General features: G+C 47.7%; 1 protein-coding gene across 2 annotated transcripts; it reads left to right on the forward strand.

Moving 5' to 3' along the window:
* Positions 1 to 4,741: 4,741 nt before the first annotated feature.
* Positions 4,742 to 12,106, forward strand: CRABP1 (cellular retinoic acid binding protein 1; the record flags this gene model as incomplete). Of its 2 annotated transcripts, XM_080929705.1 has the most annotated exons (4): positions 4,742 to 4,811; positions 5,312 to 5,490; positions 8,075 to 8,188; positions 12,056 to 12,106. In XM_080929705.1, 4 exons carry the CDS (start codon positions 4,742 to 4,744, stop codon positions 12,104 to 12,106), a joined length of 414 nt encoding a protein of 137 aa, XP_080785831.1. The 2 variants fall into 2 exon arrangements, with proteins under 2 accessions (XP_080785831.1, XP_080785832.1); XM_080929706.1 differs by lacking the exon at positions 8,075 to 8,188.
* Positions 12,107 to 20,662: the final 8,556 nt, after the last annotated feature.

A 20,662-nucleotide genomic window follows, 5' to 3' on the forward strand; every position in this document is an offset into this window, starting at 1 on the left:
AGAACTGATGTGGAATTCCAAGTCCCAGAACCCCTCAGAGTCCACTTTAAAGCCTCAGACCCAAACATAGTGGTCCATACTGCCCTACCCCTTTATCCCACATCAGACTGTAGCTGGCCTTTGCTACTTTGTGGGTTCTTCTTTTCCCATCCTTTATAGAGGGGAGACCGTAGCTACTAACAAACCGCAACCAACCTCCCTAAACAATAACAACCAACAGCCACCCTCGCCCCACCTCTACCTCTTGGGGCCCTCACCTTTATGTCCCCTCTGAAAAGCCCCCACAATTCTAAACGACACACAGTCACAGACGTTATCTGTGAGAAACCACCCTTCTGCTAGAGCATGAAGCAAATCACGATCAGCTGCCATGAACAGGAAGCAACCCCACATTCCTACACCCGGGATTAAAACGAAAGCACATTCTTATATTTCCGTGTTCTTAGAAAGAAATCAAAATTCCACAATGCTCCCTGCACCAGACCCTTCATCTTTCTCTGGCCCCTCACCCTAGATGCTGTCCAGAATGCACCCTCCTATTGCAGTGCAGAAGGGCAGACTCTGAGCAGTTGCACGTGTCTGTCAGCCAGAGCCTCCAGCCCATAATATGCGATGTGAGAACTCAGTATCCTCTAAATAAAACTGCCTACCACTGTTAGGGATGGTGGTCCCACCTTGCCTTCATGACGTCCAGCACTCCCTCCTTCACAGTCACCTTCAACAGCCTGCCAGTCTCTTATCAGCTAATTTTGCTTTGTTATTAGTTCTCTGGTATTACCTCAGGCAAGGCAGAAGCAGGAGAACAAGGCTTTCTTCTGTTCTCCATAGCTACAATGTTGCACACTTATGCACACACATGCACAATAAAATAAAGCTCAAATTTGACCCTATCGTGCATGATCTCTGACACACACACACACACACACACACACACATCCCACACAAATATTAAACCAACATCTGGTTAAATCACCTCTTTCCTTAAACCTTTCTTTACGCGGCCTCCACTGTTCTTGAGTGGTGCTAACTGAACTGGTTCTCTGAAACCTCAGTCCTTGATGGTTTAAGAGAAAGCATACACCATCACCTCTGCTGCTGTGTCCGTAGGTACGTAGGTACGCCAGCATCCTGCAGTTGGTTCACTATTGCCATAACAGAGAGGCCTTCAACCTCAGGGCACGTTCAGATCAACTCTCTCCCCAGCCCCCTAGCCCCACCCCACTCCTGTGTCCCTCCATCTTTTGCCCAGGCCTCCTGGTCCTTCAAGTTAATACTTCATTTCTTGGAAAAACAATTTAAAATCGAATTCATTCAATTACTTGGCGTGCGTTGGTATACTGCTGTTGTACATGTGGGGGTCAAAGGACAACTTCTAAAAATTATCTCTCTCCTTCTACGATGCGGGCCCTGGAGATGGAATTCAGGCTCGGCCACAGTATCTTCACCAGCTGAGCCGTCGCCTCAGCTACCCCAAACTTTCCTTCCTGCCATTCTCAGATGCCCTGCTTTCCTGCCTGCTTCGGGCTGCCATCTGCCATGCTGTCCCTAAGTGTTAGAGTCCCTAAAGAGGCTAGAGACAAGCATATTCTTCAGTAAGCTGAGCTGCTCTTTGGCTCCCCTGCAGCCTGCCTGGTACCCAGCATGACTTCTGTGTATGGAGTTACTTTTAGTATTCACAGAAGGGGCCCTCGGGAAGCTTTGCCATCTTTCAACCTGTTCCCCATTCTTTACAGATCACCCATCATGTCCTTGGGGGAAAGGAGAGGACATAGAGCTTCTCATTCTGTTTGTAGCCCTTTGTCCTTGGTGGAAGGTTTTTGCCTGCTTCTTGGACCTCCTCCCTCACCCCTTTCCAGTTATGGAGTTCAGCCACACTGGAAAACACATAGTTTTACATCATCTGACGACTTACACTGTCATACCCTTCAGGCCTGCTCTTCAGGTTCAACCCAGGCTGGACCGTCAGCCCATGTGGTAAGCATGGGTTCTAGGTTCTCCTCAGTGGAGCAGGGAGCCCTCAGCAGCAGGCCCCGGGTCCTCTATCCTTGGAGCTGCATCCAGTTCCTGTTTCAGACAGGCCTGGGCAAAGGTTCATAAGCAAGAAGGTGGAGAAGCAGAAGAAAGGGAGTGGGGAGGAAGGCTCGGAGGATTTGGGCGACCCAAGAGCCGGGTCTTCCATAGACATCGGGGCTCTTTCTCTGGATCCCAAGTATGATCCTACAGATAGATGAAGCATGGTGAAATGTCTTTGTGGCCATCTTGGTTTGGAGTTCCCTGTGTGGCATGTTTCTACGTATATATTCATCTACGTTTGCACATGCACATGGAAGCTAGAGACTGATGGTAAGCATCTTCAATCGCTCTCTACCTTATGACACAACGGGACCTGGAGGCAACCTACACAGCTAGACTGACCAGCCAGTGTGCGCCAGGAACCCACCTCCCCAGCACTAGCTTTACAGGCATGCCCACCACACCTGTCTCTTTACTCATCTGCTGGAGATCTGAATGCAGGCTGTGCTTTAAGCGCTTTACCAGCGGAGCCATCTCCCCTCCTGCTCTAACCATGAGTCCCATTCTCTCCTTTCCCTTCAGTCCATGTAGTATCTTTGCAGTAAAACCTGCCCATTGCTGTTCCGCCTCATCCACGGCACCATCTTTACTAGCTTTCCCTGGGCTATAAACTCTAGTACTGCTTTTCCAGCTCACAACCCTGACTGACTTTAAGGAGTAACGCCTTGCCTGCCAGGAGCATTAAATGAAGCTGGAGAGCATTAGCTTCATGACACCCCTCTTTTGGCCCCATCACTCTAGAGACAGTGTACCTAGCTTGTAGATGTAAGAGCACAAGGTACACACAGAGCCCGCCCCCTTTTCAAAGTTAAAAAAAAATTTAAGATGGAGGGCTCGAGAGATGGCTCCGATGATGAAGTGTTTGTCACACAAATGGGAGGACCTGTGTGTCCTGATCCCAAGCAGCTACATGAAAATACAGGCATGTTGGACTGCAAATGGGAGTCCCAGTGCCAAAGAGGTGGACATGGGACCTGTCAGCATCCATCGGGGCTTGCTGTCCAGCCAGTCTGGCTCAATTGGTGAGCTCCAGATTCAGTGAGACCCTGACTCCAAGAGTGTGGTGAAGAACGGCACAGAGACCTCTAATCACGTGTGCACCTGCATGTACCACACATAATACATAAAGCCATAAATAAATAAAATACTTTAAGATGTCAGTACCAGAACTGCTTGCCCTTTTCCAATTCAGTTACCAAGTTCTTCTAGGCATGCGCCCAGCCACTACGCTGGCGCGATGACACATGTATGAAGCTGTCCCCACCACACCGTTTCCCAGCCAGTGATGGCCCCTCTCCATTCTCGTGTCTTCAGCTGTCTTAGATGGCTTCTCATGGGCCCTGGGCAGAAGACCAGTTACAGCCCCTTCCAGAAGTACGGGGCTCTCTTCTTTAGCACTCAGCACAAACCACCCCCAGGTCCTCAGGGAATCCTCACCCCAAACCACCTCTAGGACTCGGAACATTTGCGTCTTTTGAGAATCGATTCACTTCTGAGCCCCACCTGGCTGAGCCCAGGGAAATGAGGGTGCATCGATCACCTTTGATCACTGAGCTCTAAATGGTCAATTTTCACCGAGTGTGCCATGATGAGTGTATGAGCTTTTTTTTTTTTCAACCCACGGAGGAAAAGTGACCTTTGGGGACCCAGCAATGGTGATCAGTGGAACGAGGCTGCAACGAAATGTTGAGATCTGAAAGCTGGAAAAGTACGGTGAAGTGTGGGTACTCCCTTATGGGAGACTTTGGGGTCAGGCCTTGCTTTTCAGATCTGTCAAAGCAAAGACTGGAGCTTAGGCTTTCTTGCTCGGCCTGCAGAGCTCAAACCCGCAATTTATGGCAAAATAAGCTGCCGCCATTTTCCCTACATTTTTTGCTTGTTCAGTCCTTTCGCCAGCAACAAAGGCGATGGCCTAGGCTCCCTTCTAACTTAAGCAGAAGATCTGCTTGAGGGACTTAGTTTCCACGCACTGGCTGGGTTAGTGCCTAGGTGACTCCGTGCCTCCCTGTCAGGGATAACAAGGGTGGGGGTTGGGCCTTTCCTCGCCACTCTAATTTGCGCTCCTTGTGCTAACTCAAAAGCCAGAACAGAGCGGACACGACCGGTTAGTGGCAGCCAGAAAGTATGGGTGGGAAGAAAGTGGCTTCCACCGCTATGGCCTTACACGCACGGCTATTTTCAAACATAAGCAAAAGTAGAGAAATAATGTCGTGATCCCTGAATCTCCACTACCTAGCTTCATGTACCTCCTCCAGGCCGACCTGGCTTCATTAAACCCTCTCCCACCACCCAGTTTAAAACAGGATGTGGGCGGCAGGCGAGGAGGAGGCAGCAGGGGAGAGCGGGTTCCAAGCTGCATCACTGGCGGATGGGAAGATGAGGGATGTTGAGGGGCGCCTTAGGGCGGGGAGTCGGGCTCACCCCTCGTGGGCCACCCCCCCCTTCTCGCACCGCGCGCGCGGAGGGCAGGGGCGGGACCTGAGGGCGGAGCCCCAGAAGGGCGCGCGGGGGGCGGGGGCGCTACCCAAGTGACTCAAGGCGCTGGCGGCTGGGCGCAGAGCGCCAGTCTCTCTGCAACGCCGCGTGCGACAGCTCCGCAGCAGAGGTGGGTGCCTGCCGCTGCCTTCGCGCCGCCACTACCGTCGCCACCGCCGACACCACCGTCACCATGCCCAACTTCGCCGGTACCTGGAAGATGCGCAGCAGCGAGAATTTCGACGAGCTCCTCAAGGCTCTGGGTAAGCTGGTGCGGAGGGTATGTCCGGTCTGGTAGAAGCAGCTGCGAGGCGCCCCAGTTCCAGAGAGGGTGGCCTAGGGAGGTTCAGGCAGGAGGGAGTCAAAGGAGTGGTCAATCTCTGTTTCTCGGATCCAAATCCGGATCGCAGAGAGGGCTCTGGACCCAAGGGGTTCAACTAACGTTTGCTGGACATTTGGTGCCTTTCTCGACGGTTCCATCTTTATCGCGTGCTCTAGATCACAATGAGGAGCAGGGACTTTAAACTGGGGCGTCTTTGAGATCAAATCCTACCATGAAAGCACTGGGTAACTCAGGGAAGCCACTTGCCGTCTTTGAGCCTCAGTTTCTCTTCTCAAAAACGTGGGGAGGACAGAGACAAACGGAACTAATTTAAGAACCCCGTCTAAAGCCAGAGGATTTGGGAAGTGCCAAACAGGCCTGGGGTGGGGGACCGGTGGGTGAGGACTGGCGACCGACCGGAGCCTGTGCTTTCTTGAGCAGGTGTGAACGCCATGCTGAGGAAGGTGGCAGTGGCGGCTGCGTCCAAGCCGCACGTGGAGATCCGCCAGGACGGGGACCAGTTCTACATCAAGACATCCACTACGGTGCGCACCACTGAGATCAATTTCAAGGTCGGAGAGGGCTTTGAGGAGGAGACGGTGGACGGACGCAAATGCAGGGTGAGGCCCCAGAGACCGCACCTCCTTCCCGGGTACCCCTTAAAACCCTTGACACGCTGCAGGGCAGGGCGTGTCTCAGGAAGTTTGTGTGACCTGATGGTCCTGGGCTCAGGAGAAGCTCTGCCCCGGTTCCCCTCACACTAGTCCTCTACGCCCCACCCTGGGCGCCAAGAGGCGCGCGCTTTGAGCTCTGGGTGGCTGTGTGGTCCTGGCTGTGGTTGGTGCTTCCCTAGTGGCGCCTTAAGCGCTCGCTCTGGCGGCGTGGGTGAGGTTCCTGGGACCGCTGCTGCCTCCTTTTCTGCGCAGTTACCTGTCATAGGTGGGGTGGCTGATCTAGCGTCCCGCCCCCTGGGTCCCTGGACTGTAGAGGAACTATTTGGATCCGATTGCACGCCCGGATCGTCCCCACCCCCTACCCCGTCACCTCTTCCTGCCCTTCTGTGTTCAACCGTAGTCTTTAAGGGAAGAGCAGAATTTTCCAAAAGTAAAAGCAACGCATGTTCTAGATCAGACAGTATACTAAATGTCCTTTCTAAGTCCTCAAGGGCGAAAGACAGAAAGGGGTGGGTAGGGAGAGAGGGGTAGAGAAGAAGGAGGGAAAGGAGGGAGAGGGGAAGAGAGGAAGGGAAAGAGAGAAAGAGAGGAGGGAGGGAGGGAGAGAGAGAAAGGAGGGGGGAGAGAGAGGAAAGAGAGGAGAGAGACAGATTTTTAAGTAGGGGTTTGCTATGACTAGGCTAGCCTGCACATTTCTGTATAAGCCTGGTGACCTCGAACTCCGATGCTCCTGCCTCATCCCCTGGAGTTCTGGGATTACAGGCATCCATCACTATACCCAACAAGCAAGAGAGGAGTTTTATTGTTCTTCTGTTTGTCTCATGGTTGTTTTTATTTTGTTTTGGTTCCTTGAGACAGGAGGCTAAGGCTGAGTGGGTGCTCTGGAGCTAATGCCTTCTTCACATTAGCTGTTTTATCTACAACACATGCGGTGCTATCTCATTTAAAAAGGATGTTCCCTTCCTCCATCATGGGTTTTGTGGTTGTTTTGTGCATTTTGTTTTCTTGTTTGGTTGGTTGTTTGAGACAGGATCTCGCTCTGTAGCCCAGGCTGGATCCAGCTTGCTTCAATCCTGTTTCCTTCAAGAGCTAGCTAGTACCACACAGTCACCACAGCCAGCTTTTCCAGTGTTCTAGAATATTTACAAATGAAGCCAAATATTGTGACACATTCCCTTAACCCCAGTACTTCAAAGCAGAGACAGACAGATCTCTGAGCTCAGAGATAGCCAGACCTACCTAGTGGGAAAAAAAATTTTGTTTTTGTGATACAACAACGTTCTAAAGGATGGGAAATTATTTCTTTTCTCTTTCCTGATCCAAATGTGACTCTGGTCACCATGTTTGGAAGAACAGAGAGACACAGGCCCCAGTTGCAGGCTCACTCATAAGATAGTCTTTGCCCATCAAATTTGATCCCTGCTTGAAGCTAGCGAGACCTGAGGTTCAAGTCACCACATTTTTTGAAAGACAATACCAAGGAAAAGAACATGGCTGGAACACAGCCCAGCGGTATAACATGTGCCTAGCATGTGCCTAGCATGTGCCTAGCGCGTGGTTGGCCCTGGATTTCATCCTTAGCATCAGAGGAAGGGAAAAGGAAACACAGAACAGCAGTGAGGGTGTGTACTGGAGAAGTTGGCTTGACCAGAGGCAGGGCTCAATTGGGAGCTGTCTAACCCTGGTGACTGCCAGAGAGGGCAATTCTGATTTAAGAACAACAAAAGAATCATGTAACACCCAGGAGAGAGTGGGGCTTAAAAATCCCCGTCCCTTCCCCCACCCCTTGTCTAATGAAGGAGTCCCATGTGTTAGTTAAAAAGTGATTATGGTTACATTCAGCACCACTCAGCCCAGCCGTATCTCACTTTGTGGTGGGCAGACACGGGGGAAGCTACGGGGCCACCTTCCTCTGCCTGTTCACCCCACCTTCAAATTGGCTTGATTTAAAAAAAAAAAAATGTTTCTAGAAGGATGTACCCTGGAAAGCAGAAACATCTTTATCCGCAGAGACGGACACCCCAGTTTACTAGAGCAGGCTGTGTGCTATTCTGATGAGGAACGTGGAGAAAGGAAGGTGTTTGTCCAGAATCTGACCATGGGACTCACCTTCTCATCCGCCCTGCTGGCCACCAGAGCAGATGCAAACATAATGTCTCAATGGTTGTAACATTTTGTGATTCTAACCGAAGTCCAAATTGTTTGGAGAGGTTCGCAGTGTTGGTAGAAGTAAATCGTTGTGTGCTCTGAAATTTATAATCGCTGTGCTCTGAATTTTATTCCTGGAGCTGCAAAGCATGCCTAAGGCTTTGCTGTATGTGTGATATAAGGTATATTTATGTCCCATAAACCCGTGACCAGTACTCTGAATTGTACTTTATGTGGCTCAGCCGAGAAGATGCTGTGCCCTGCCGACAGAGCCCATGTGTTGCTTTTCTGTTTGGCAATTATTCTCTGGTGTTCTTTGTCTTCCTTCCCCTCCCACTGCCGAGACTGTAATTAATATCACTAATGGTTTTCCTGCCTGCAGAGTTTACCCACTTGGGAGAATGAGAACAAGATTCACTGCACACAGACTCTTCTTGAGGGGAATGGCCCCAAAACTTACTGGACCCGGGAGCTGGCCAACGATGAGCTAATCCTGGTAAGGGCTCTTTGGCTAGAAGACAATCCCAGGGTTCCCGTGGTGATCTTCAGGGGTGGGCCATACAGGTGCTGTCCTCACGCTCACTGGTTGAGAGAGTCATTTGCCACAGATTAAAATGTGAGCAGAAAGCTTGGGTGGACGGTTTCAACCAGAGGAAATCATTGTTAAATGGTTGGTAGGTGGGGGTGGGAGGGTTACCTGAGAAGGCAGGGTCATATCTGAGATTGATTTGACTGCCAGACCTTTGTCCAAACTGTTCTTTGTCAACCCCAGTGGCGGGTGACACCCAATCTCCTCTCTGGCTTGGCTTGGAATGCTGGGGCTCTGTGAGACCCCCCTCAGCTTATACAAAATCGGATTCCCCCCTGCACCCCCGTGACCCATTTTGCTAGTAAAAGTTTCATAAAATTTTATTACATCAGCATTCAAAGCTGTACAAAGATTTTTACTATAGTCTTAAAAATCCACTGGCCCCAGGAGACAAGCAAGGACATTTTGGCAATGTCTGAATGTACTGTTGTAGAAAGGTGGGCTCTTTATGACCAGAGCAGGCAAGCACTTTATAAATGTGTGTGAATAGAAACCTTTTGTTTGCTTTTTTGTTTGTCTTTGTTTCCTTTGGGTTTGTTTTGTAATTTTTGAGGCAAGATTTCTCAGTGTAGCCCTGGCTTTCCTGGAACTCATTTTGTAAGTCATGCTGGCCTCCAACTCAAAGATCTGCCTGTCTCGGCCTCCCTAACACTGAAACCAAAGGCATGTATCCATGTCTAGACTAAACAGTTTAAATACCTACAGCAAAATGTACCTGGTGAGGCCATTTTTAAAGCCTTTATGTTGTCTGCCCCATTCCAGTAATCCACTCCTATAATGCAATGTTTTGAAGGCTGAGGCAGGAAAGCCAGAAGTTTCAGGCTAATGGGAATTATAAAACAAGACTCTACCTCAAAACAAACAAATAAACAACTAAACAAAAACCCAAAGGGCTAAACTTATCCACATCTTCTCCAGTTTTATTCAGAGGAAAGGGGGAGCTGAGAGATAAAATAGCCCCTACTTTCTTCCCCTGTGTTTCCGAACTGACTGATATCTCACACCCCAGGCTAGAGAAAGAAAAGGCCCTTATGGGTGCTCAAGAACTTACATCTTTTGTTCTCCATTAGGCATTCTGTTGACATCACCCTGTGAGGCTCCCTGACCCATTACCTAGAGTTTCTGAAGCCTTTGAAGTTTGCTGGGGGAGAGGCGCCCCGTGTGACCTCAGCACGGACCCTCTGTTCTTCCCAAACTCTGTAAAGTTCCTGTTGTTAACGGAGAGATGGAACTGCAGCCCCTGAGAATCCTTTCAGCCCTAAAATTACACGTCTAGCCTGCAAGGAGACCCTAAATTGAGCTGTCTGATACTTTGAGGCTGTTTGATCCCCCCCCCCCTCACCTCTTGTTCTTTGCTAGGATGATTTAACTGGCCCTTCTTTCATGGACAAAAGGCTGGTTTAATTTGCAACCTGGCTAGTGTTTCCAGCCGAGGGCTAGCCATCTCTTGGACTAGGAGAGCAATTTGGGGCTGAGACTTAGAAATCTAGAGAGACAGGCACATGCATTTTTGTGGGAACCAGAGGTAGCAGGGAACACTGAGATGATGATGGAGTTCTTGATTCTAGCTAAGGGTTAAGCAGGAGTTCAGTTCACACTGAAAAAGCGGGAATTTGGTTACCTCTGGAATACTAAGAAGCTGAAGTCACAGGCTAAATGTCAGTGAGGGACTTGCCACATGACTGCTCCCACTCAGCAGTCCCTCCCAGGCATTCTTTCCTGGTTCAGGAACATATATACAAGCCTCAAAGGGAGCATTAATTCCTGGCATTTGGGATGTGAAATGTGGGCTTTTGTTTCAAGGGTTATTATCATTAATAAATCTAAAACGTTGGGAGATGTAATCTTCATGTAAGGAGAGGTAAGTAACTTTAGTTTAGTTGAAATAAGAGTCCCCAGAGCCAACAGTAAATTGCCACGGGCTGTAAATCATCTTCCTTTGAAAACGGAGTATACGCCCTCACACTGCCGTGGAATACTCTATAGAGTTTCTTTCTGGAACCTCCTAGCGAGCATAAATGTATCCAAGGGGATGTGGGGATTTCTTCCCGTGCCATGGAGCTATTGTTTTTGCCTGAGTAAGCTCCAGGGACTTATGCGGCTATAGACTCAAGGAACTCTGGGAAACCGGCATGGTTCTTAGGGCGAAACATCTAAAAAGTTGATTTATGAAGGGAAATCTACTCCATCCCAATCCCGAACACATGCCCAGGGCATGGATTAATTGCACTTCTCACTAACAGGAAAGACGGTAGACACAAAGCCCTTAAAACTGCCCATCTTGTCAGAACTCCCTAATAATCACAGGACCCTAGATTCTAGTCCCAACACAGCAAGATAAATAAATAAATTTAAAAAAAATCTAAAAAGCTTGACATAATTAGACCCTTAGCACAACAGTTTTTAGCTTCTCTTGAATCACCAGCCATTGGGGAATCTGAAAGATAAAGGCCTTTCAACACAAACATACAAAAATACCCACACCAAGACTGCCAACAGGGAGGTCTTGGCTTCGTTCTTTTGTTTGTTAAACTATTATTTGATGTGCATGGGTGCTTTACCTACATGTTTTATGTCTTTTACAGTACGTGTGCCAGTGCCTGTGAAGGCCAGAGGATGGTGTTAGATCCTCTGGAACTCCGAGTTACAGACAGCTGTGAGCTGCCATGTGGGTGCTGGGACTCAAACCCAGGTCTGAAAGAGCAGCCAGTACTCCTAACTGCTGAACCCTCTTTCCAGCCTCTTTGCACCCCCCCTTTTTTGCCCTTAGGCATTGCTTTCCCTGTTCTGACTGTGAGAGTCCCAGGAGAGCAGGCGTGTGAGTAATTGGTATTTGGGGGAATTCGAGACATTTTACTTATACAGGTGCTACCATTTCAGGCACCAGAAGGAAAATATTCCTTCCCATCTGTGGAAGGATTTAAATTCTCCCTCCAGCCAACAAAGAGTCATAGAATTTTAGCTGGAAAGAGCCCTCAGAATCATCTTGTTCAAAGTCACCCTTCCCCTCAACCTTGAGCAGCCCAAGAGAGGGAGAGACTTGCCTGACTGTGGCCGCAAAGTGATGTCAGGGTCTCTGTTCTGTTCGTGCATCTGAGAGTGAGGTTTTAGTTTAGAGATGATGAGTATTATCGCTAGACCTCTACATCCTTGGGGCTTTGTTACAGGAACCCTGCAGAGACCAAACTGCTTAGATGCTCAAGTTCCTTCTATAAAATTGTGTAGCATTTGGCCTACATACAGCCTTCTGCCTCGTTCCAAGTTTACAGTCATTCCTAGCGCTTACTTATAATACCCTATACCATATAAACGCCATGCAAATATGTTACACTATATTGTCTAAGGAATAATTTCCTCCAAAGCACAGTCTATCTGGCTGCAGCTGCCTAAGCCCTTCACTCTCTTGCAGTCACTTGAAGGGACACAGAAGCCCTTTCAGAAATATCTGACCTAACGTTCATCTCCCTTCAGTCTCCCTTCAAAACTAAAGCCAGCAAAGTCACATGTCTTAGGCCAGAAGTCATAGGTTCCGGAAGCAAAGGAGAACTGAATATAACATAATCCTATGTCCTAGTTAGTCCTCTGATGAGAGGAAGCTTAGGGCAGAATGTCTGCCCCGTGCCCTGAGCACTTAGCCGGAGCACACAACCCCAGATTTAAAGTCTGATATGAAGTGTTATTAACAGAGCAGTTACTCATCTCGTGGGTGAAATGCTTTAAACATTTTCGCACAGGCATCTGTCTTGATTGGTTTTCCTTTTCTTTTCTGGGCAGACATTTGGCGCCGATGATGTGGTATGCACAAGAATTTATGTCCGGGAGTAAAGGTGGCCAGCTTGTTCCTGCTTTCATGACAGGATGCGAGTTCCCCTGAGGAGTATGTCGTGGTCTTTCACTGCCAATGGGTCTCTCCCAACACCCCTCCCCGTGAATATTAGGCAATCCTATTTTCCCTGTGACAATGTTGTCGTGCCCTCCCCTCCTCAGGCCCCTGTGGCCTCGTGCATCCCTAGTTTGGCATTTGCATGATTGTACCAGTCATTAAACTAGTTGGATGCATCTCCAGGCTCTTTATTTGAGAGGCAGCTGGTCCTGTTTCAGTGTGGGAGTCAAAGAAGGGCTGAGTTGTCCTGTGTTGGGTTTTCATCTTTGGCCTATTGGCCTCACCATAATACACAGAGCATCCATCAGTGGACACAAGCTGGATTAGTCATGAGTGATGGTTCCTCATAGGAAAATAGTCAGCAGAGAGCACGTAAGAAAGGAACTGCTTATATGTGCGTTTATAGGGCCAGGACGAGGAGAGACAGCAAAGGAAGAAGAGGCCCTCTGACACTAACAACAGATGGAGACTCACTACGCCTAAGCCTAAATAAAATCAGAGGGAGGGAGAGGTCAACACACGTTTGAGGGTTGCAGGCCAAGGGAGGGGCCCTGCAGGAGCAGTGGGAGTAGCAGTGAAGGACACTGCTACTATAACAGACAGACAGACAGACAGGCCTGGTGCTGGTGGTGAGCGCCTTTAACTGGAGTACTTAGAGGGTTAGTGCAGAAGGATCTCTGGGAGTTTGAAGCCAGTCTATATAGTGAGTTCCGGGACAACCCGGATTACAGCGACAGACTCCAGGGCCGTACAGCAGAAAACCATGGGTTTGAACATGGAGAAGAATCCTGATCTCTCTTTGCTCAGTACTATTCATTTTGTCCATTATTCATTGCAACTAGAATGTGAGGGACCAGTGACTGGGGCTGTGGAGGGAATCCTGTTAAAGGTACTTCCCAGGCCGTAGCTAGGCCGACAGTAATCTCGGCAGGCACATACAGATAGCAGCTTTCACACTTGCCAATGTTTACGTTTGAGGATGGATAAATTTCACCCTAAAAGCTGGGGACTGGGGGAGCAGCTCAGTTGGTAGCGTTTGCCTAGCATGTGTGAAGCCCAGGGTTTCATCCCCAGTGTAGTATGAACTAAGCTCGATGGGAAATGCCTGGAATACCAGAGCTGAGAAGGAGGAACGAGACTCAACTACACGGCAAGTTTGGAGGCCAGCATGGGTTAGACACACACTGCAATCTTTAAAGAGAGAGGCGACTAGAGAAATCTGGCATCCTTGGGCGCACGTCCCTCCAGGGCGGTTGCTGGCTCGGCAGCTTCCTTGTCTGTACCCCTTGCCTTCTCCAAGCCCCGTTCTTGTCCCTGAGCTCATTTACCTGGTATATTTGTCTTCCCACCTGAAGCCCCTGGGCTCTCAGCAAGGCTGGGTCAGAGTGTTGGGGCCTGGAAAAAGCCAGCAGACACTCGAGCATGCAAACTGTGCTGAGGCAGACACCTAAGGCCCAGGGGCCCCACCCAAGAGAACGGGAACACAGTTACAGGAATCCTCACACCTCTCAGCCTCAGCCCAAAGTTCCACCTTGTTCCTAGGAGGCTATGCATCCCCAGAGATCATAATGCCCACACCTGTGCCCATCCTGACATCTGCGATGTCACCCGTGGCTTTCTCTAAAACACTGTTCCCTACGGTCTCAATGTCATCAGGTGTTAACGTGTCAAGTCGGGCTAGATTCTGGGTCAGAGTCAGGACAAAGCCTGACACCAGGCTACATTTTGTCTCTGGGGTCCTGACATGCCTGTGTTTATGTCCTGGATCTCCTAAAGTCCCCAATACAACTTCCCTTCCTGCTCTACTCCAATGCACATGGGGCCAGAGTACAGGCAACATGTGGTCGTCTCCACTCTGCTAACCCGGGTCCTCTGCCCCTGGCCAAGTCAATACTCAGGGCCCTAAGGTATGGAGTAGAATGCTGTGGGGGAGGGGCTACTCTGAAGCTTCTCTGGGGACAGATGGAGAGACTCTTGAAGATGGAGAGGTCCCATATCGATATGCAATGGATAGGAAACATACTCCCCTGAGTGGAGGTGAGCTGACCACACTAGAGACTCTGTTTGAGTATTATAAAAACTCTACCCAGTAGGTTCTAGCTGCTCATAGCCAACATGAAGGGGCCAAGCAAGGCCTCATATGTTGGTGTCTTCCTCCTCCTGGGTTCCTGCTGCTTCTCTGGATCTACACATCTGGATTTGCTCCAGAAGAGCTGGCTGGCTGCAGAAGGGTTGAAAGGGCTGTCTATTCCTCACTCTGGGTATCGGGCTGTTTCCACTGTGATCTTTTATAAATGTGACGTGTCACATGGAGAACATGCTTCTCTCAGATCAGAGTTCATAGGGGATGAAGAGTGGATCAGAGTGAAGGTGGCTGCAGCCCTCGTTGGCTTGACAGCCAGCAGGCATGGGTAGGGACATTTGGGTGACAGGATGAGGTAAGAGCACCAGTAGGTCACACAGAGCACCTGCTGAAGCATTTCTTGAATAGTATTGGTTTTACAATATAATTGGTTTTACAGTTTTAGATACAGATACAATGTTTCTCATTCCCTTATAAATACCTACCTCTCGTTGGGTATGTCCTGTAGGGATGTAGGATGCCATATTTCCCCAGTCTCCTCTCTTAAGGAAACAAAAACCTAGGTTTTCTAATCTTTTCTTTTCTTTGAGACTGTGACAGATGGTATTACATATGTTAGATAATATATATATATATATATATGTCTTAGTTACTTTTCCATGGCTATGATAAAACATCATGACCAAGGCAACTTATAAACTAAAGAATTTCATTGGGCTTCTGTTTTCAGAGGGTTAGAGTCCGTGGTGGCAGAGCAACAGTATGGTGGCAGGAACAGCTGAGAGCTCATATCTCAAATGGTGAATAGGAGGCAGAGTGGCAGATGGGGAGTGGCCTGCCCCCAGTGACACACCTCCTAATCCTTCCTAAATAGTTCCACCATGTATTCAATCAGATAAGCCCATGGGAGCCACTCATTCAAACCACTGCAGGACACAAGATTAAATCTTAAGATTTATTATTATTTGGGGGAGCATGAATGCCATGTGGTGGTCTGAGAACTTTCAGGAGCTGGTTCTCTTCTTCACCCTTACATGGATGGGCTCCATAGATTGAACTTAGTGATCAGGCTTGCGCAGCAAGAACCATTACCCACTGAACCTGTCCACAAGATATTTTAATCTAAATAAAAATATCACTATTATGAGAATAATCTCACTAAACATGACATTCTAAACTTGCCTCTATCTTGCTCAGCAATCTCCAGGGTCTGTAGCAGGAAGTTCAGACTGTTTGCTGTAGCATCCAAATCCCTCCATGATTTGGCTTCACCAGACAACATAGAGGAACGGGTCTTTCGTCAGAGTTGACTTCAAATTCCAGGCACACTTTCAATTGGCAAGTGCTAGAAATCCAGCCACAACCGATCCCAGCAGGAAGAACCTGCTCTGCTCTGATATGGGTGAACAGAGAACACGGTATGTTAAGTGAAAGAAGCAGCTCACAGCAAACCAGTATTGTAGGATTCCATGTAAACAGAAATGACTAAATTAGGCAAGTCCACGGAGGTGCAAAGCCCACGGTAGTTGCCTAAGACTGGGGCTGTTTGTGAGAAGAGGGGAGTGACAGGTCTAGTTTCTTCTTGGGATGATAAACATGTTTAAAACCAATGCAATAATGGTTGCATAATTCTATACACTAAAACCCACTGAACTGTACACTTTAAATGAGTAAGCGGCCTATGGCTACCACCACGAACACACACACCTGCTCTGAACGAGTGATTGCACACTACATGAGTTACAGCCATAAAGTGGTTGGGTGTTTCTAAGGGAAGGTACTGACTCTTCAGCTCGTGAACAGTGCAGAAGCTCTCAGCAAAGAAGAGCCACAGGAACCGAGCATATAACAATCCAAACTCACAGTCTCTGGAAGCTTCTCTGTCAATCCACTTCAACCACCTGCTTGATTTTTTTATGCAACTGGTATGGGTCATGTGACCACCCCTGAGCCAGTCACAACTAATGAAGAAATAGCGTACAGCAGTCGGTCAGATATTAGTTATATGGTTTTATCTCTAACCAGATTAGAGCCTGTTCAAGCAGGTAAGGGGTGGAAGTGGAAAGGGAAGTGGGCAGGCATGAGGTGTGGTTACTACCACTGGGTTGGCTAAAAATCCCTGGGTAAATTGTTTAACTACATCTTGCTTTCTGTGAAAGAAGGATGATAGACTGGAGAGATGGCTCAGCAGTTCAGCCAGCTCTTGTCAGAGGATCCTAGTTCAGTTCCCAGCACCCACATGGCAGCTCAAAGAATCTATAACTCCAATTCCATGGGACCCAAGGTCTATTACTGGCCTCCCTGAGCACCAGGGATGCTTGTGGCACATATGCACAGGTGAACACTCATACACATAAATAGAAATGAGTCTTTAAAAAGGAACATTGACTGGGTAGTGGTGGTGCATGCCTTTAATCCCAGCACTTGGGAGGTAGAGGCAGGTAGATCTAAGTTTGAGGTCAGCCTGATCTGCAGAGTGAGTTCCAGGACAGCCAGGGTTACACAGAGAAATCCTGACTCAACAAAACTAAATTAAACCAAACCAAACTAAACTAAACTAAAGAACAGTGATACTTGGCATAGTTGGCAGATGGGGATGGGCCATAAACTTATGGGGAAGTTTGGGGTTTAAATGCTTTTGATTTTATGGGTAAACCTCTAAAGCTCCCCAGCTTTATATGCCTTAGGACATTGTCTTTGTCCTTCCCCCTCTCCTGGAAGTGAAGCTTCCCGGAAGGAGGAAGTGTCCATTGCCTCCACAATGAACTAAGAATGAGAACCTGCCTTATGCTTGTTTTCTGGTGCTGCCCTATGCTGTCATTCCACATTTTCTAGGTTTCTGTCAATAGGTTGTGCAACTCTGCATCTAGGAATGGCAGCTTAAACATCCCTGCCCCCTATGGAGCTGAGAAAATGGTTGCCTAAAAATCCCCTGAGACTCAAACCTTCAAGAACAGACATCCTCACTGGAACAGAGGCTAGAATGAAAAACCAGATTCAGGAAACATCCCCCCAGGTAGACACGGCTTCAAACTGTGTCATGAGATATCAGGCAGAGCCCCAGTCCCACTGAAAAGTGTGGACTGTATAGGAAACTCTGCTCAGGAGCAGGAAGACCTGGAAATGCCAAACTGATAGACTTTGTCTTTATGTCTCCCCTGTGTCCTGTGCCTAAATCCCACAGTGGGGACTTACAAAGACATCTTACTTCCCCATCCTACATTGTGACTATATTGACTGCGTGACCCTATGTTGCCTACTGACTCAAGGAGAAGTCTGCTAAATTGCTTTGGAGGAAAGACTTCTCCTTCCTGAGGGAGGAGAGCCTGAGAAACTAATATTTTTATTGCCTCTGGAATTACTTATTTCTGTAAGGTTGTGATGCTTAGAGCTGGTGCATCTTGTGACCATGAAGACAGCCTGAAGACTTTCCGAAGGTTTCAGACAAGAGACACAGACACTGCAGCCTCTGTTTCTCTTTAAATGCATAAGCATGTGATTTCAGAAGAAGAAAATGACTTCTGTTGCTTAAACCTGTCAGTTGTTCAGATATTTCAGCCTCAGTAGGTACAGCTGATGGTGTCCGTGACTGAGTGATACACCATGCACCATAAAGAACATTAGCAAGCGTGGTACCACACTTCCATAATCCCATCACTACTGAGCTTCACAGATTGAGGCCAGTCTGATCTACATGACCAGCCCCTGTCTCAAAAATCTCTTAGACCATTTTATTCATATGACTAATGACACTAGGCTATAATAGAAACACTCTGACCAAAAGCAACTTGGGGAAGAAACACTTCCATGTCCTAGTCCATCCCCGAGGGAAGTCAGGGAGCTGAAGGAACCGCAGGACTGAAGGAGCCTGGAGCAGGAATCATGGAGCAATGCTGCTTGCTGGTCCTCTTTTCTCAGCTAGCTTCTTCTTTTTTTTTTTTTTTAATGTAGCCCAGGCCCACCTATCCAGAGATTAGACTGCCCACCGGGGACTGGGCCCTCAATCAACAGGACAATTCCTTACACACAGCCACAGGATAATCTGATCTGGACAATCCCCCAGTTGAGTGAGACTCCCTCTGATAACTGGAGCTAACTAAGGCAGACATGCTAAGCAGAGGGAAAATAACGGTGCATTACTGTATAGATGTTACAGCTTTATTCATACGTATCCTAACATCCTTCTCAAGCTCCTCCTCTTCAGTTTCTTTTGTCACCATGGTAGCCAGCATTTCATAGCTCATAGGCAGGATGCTACCAAAAGAAAGGTGGGGTAGCAAGTCTACAGATGCAGCCTTCATTTTCCCAGGATGGTCCCCACCCACTCCTTTCAGAGCCGCCTGTCCTTGGGGAAGTACCCCCAGGGATTTTTCCCTTCCTTCCCCATTCTTAGCTGTAACTACCCATTAGTGTCAGGAAAGTTCTCAGATCTTGTCAAAAAAAAAAAAAAAAAAAAAAAATCTACACATCCCATGCATCTATGCAATGTCTAGAAAATTGCACTCCAAGATAAAAGAAATATGGGATGTCAGTGGGTAAAAATTAATATTCATCAAGTTCCCAAAGGACTAGGTGAAATAAAAATCAGGATGAATCTGAAGTCACCTGGGATTACAAAGACTTCAATTGCAGGGGCTGTTGCATTTATCTGGAAGCATCTTTTCTTTCAAAGCATTTCCAGGTGTAAACAGATGGAACCCAGGAGGAGAAGGGAGTGGCCCTTGGTCCTAAGGTCCTTGTTAACTGTGGTTGAAATCTTTGACTATAACAAAAGCAAAGAGGCGTGGTAGGATTCCCCATGTGGCCTCTGCCCTGTTGCTGCAACAACCATCCAAGCCAATCTTGCTTTTTCTACTTTCTCCCTTTCCAGGTTATTTTTAAGCAAATTGTAGACATTTTAAGATTTCACTTAGAATCTTCCAGTATGTATCTCTAAAAGTTACCAGTTCCCTTGACAATAGACAGCTGCATTACCATGGCACTTTAAAAGTTACTAATAATAGCAAGTCCTTTATCTTCAAATGTCTTTCCAATATTTACATCTGCTCCATTGTCTCATGACTTGCTTTTACCTGTTTGCCCAAACCCGGATAGAAATAATCACATGCCATGATCTGCTATGTCCCATTGAGCTCTCCATCTCTCTCCTCCCTCTGCTTCTTCTTAATCATCTTGTTCTATTCTTTGGAGACACACTGGCCAGTTGTGCTGAACAGCTTTCATAGTCTGGATTTGGTATTGTTTTAAAATAATTGGTACATTGTAAACTAGAGACAGAGCTCAGGGGCAGAGTGTTTGCCGCCATGATCAATGCCCTAGGTTCAATCCCCAACAACAACAACAACACACACACAAATACACACACACACACAAAGTGTAAATCTGTATTTATATCTATAATCTCAGTTGGTTCTTGGTTAATTTTTTGGCAGAGTGCCTCAAACAAAAATCCAAAGAGACGGAGATGTTTAGGAACAATAATACAAGCTTATCAGGCCACACCTGGAATCACAGCTCCTGGGAGGCTGAGATAGAAGAATTGCTGTTCGAGGTCAACCTGGGCTATAATGTAAGACCTTGTCTCAAAAACAAACAAACAAGCCTGGTGTGGTGGTGCAGGTCTTTAGTCCCAGCACTCAGGAGGCTGGCAGATCTCCAAGTTTGGGGCCAGCCTGGTCTACAGAGTGAGTTCCCGACAGCCAGGACTATACGGAGAAACCTTGTCTTGAAAAATATTTTTAAATAAATAAAGACATACATAAAGAATAGAAAAGGGGCCAAGATACAGGACCAGGAGGGGAGTCTCAGTGAGGGGTCTTCATTTTTCTTTATGTGTTTATAAAGAAAGAAAAGGAAAGGAAACTCGTCCAAGTTGTCCACTTCTGTGTTGCCCAGACTAGCCCCGAACTCCTGGGTTCAAGTTATCTTTCTACCTCAGCTCAGCCTCCCAAGTAACAGAGACAGCAAGTGCCGTCAGCATTTAACCTTCTTATCTGTGGTTTGTTTGCCACAGAGTCTTATGTATTCCAGGCTAGCTTCTAAATCACTTTATATCCAAAACTGACCTCAAACTGCTGGTCTCCCTGCCTTAATTTCCCCAGTGATGGGATTTCTATATATTCTCTGTGTGTTCTCTGACAACTGAGTGATATCCCTAGCTCCTGAAAGGTACCCGCTTATGGTTTTAAGATAGAAGCCAAAGTATTAGGATCCAAGAGGCAGTCTGTACTTCCGTTTTCCTTTTTTCCTCTACCTACAACAAGACTGAACAACATCCCATTATTTTCAACACCACATTTAGATGTCGAGGGACATGTCTTCCAAAACCTGGGCAGTTTTTAGTCAGTCATTTTGAGGCAGATGGTAGAACATAGAGGCCGGGGGAGGGGCGCATAATAGATGTGGGAACATTCAT

Source organism: Micromys minutus (assembly GCF_963924665.1).
Source record: "Micromys minutus genome assembly, chromosome: 16".
Classification (NCBI taxonomy): domain Eukaryota; kingdom Metazoa; phylum Chordata; class Mammalia; order Rodentia; family Muridae; genus Micromys; species Micromys minutus.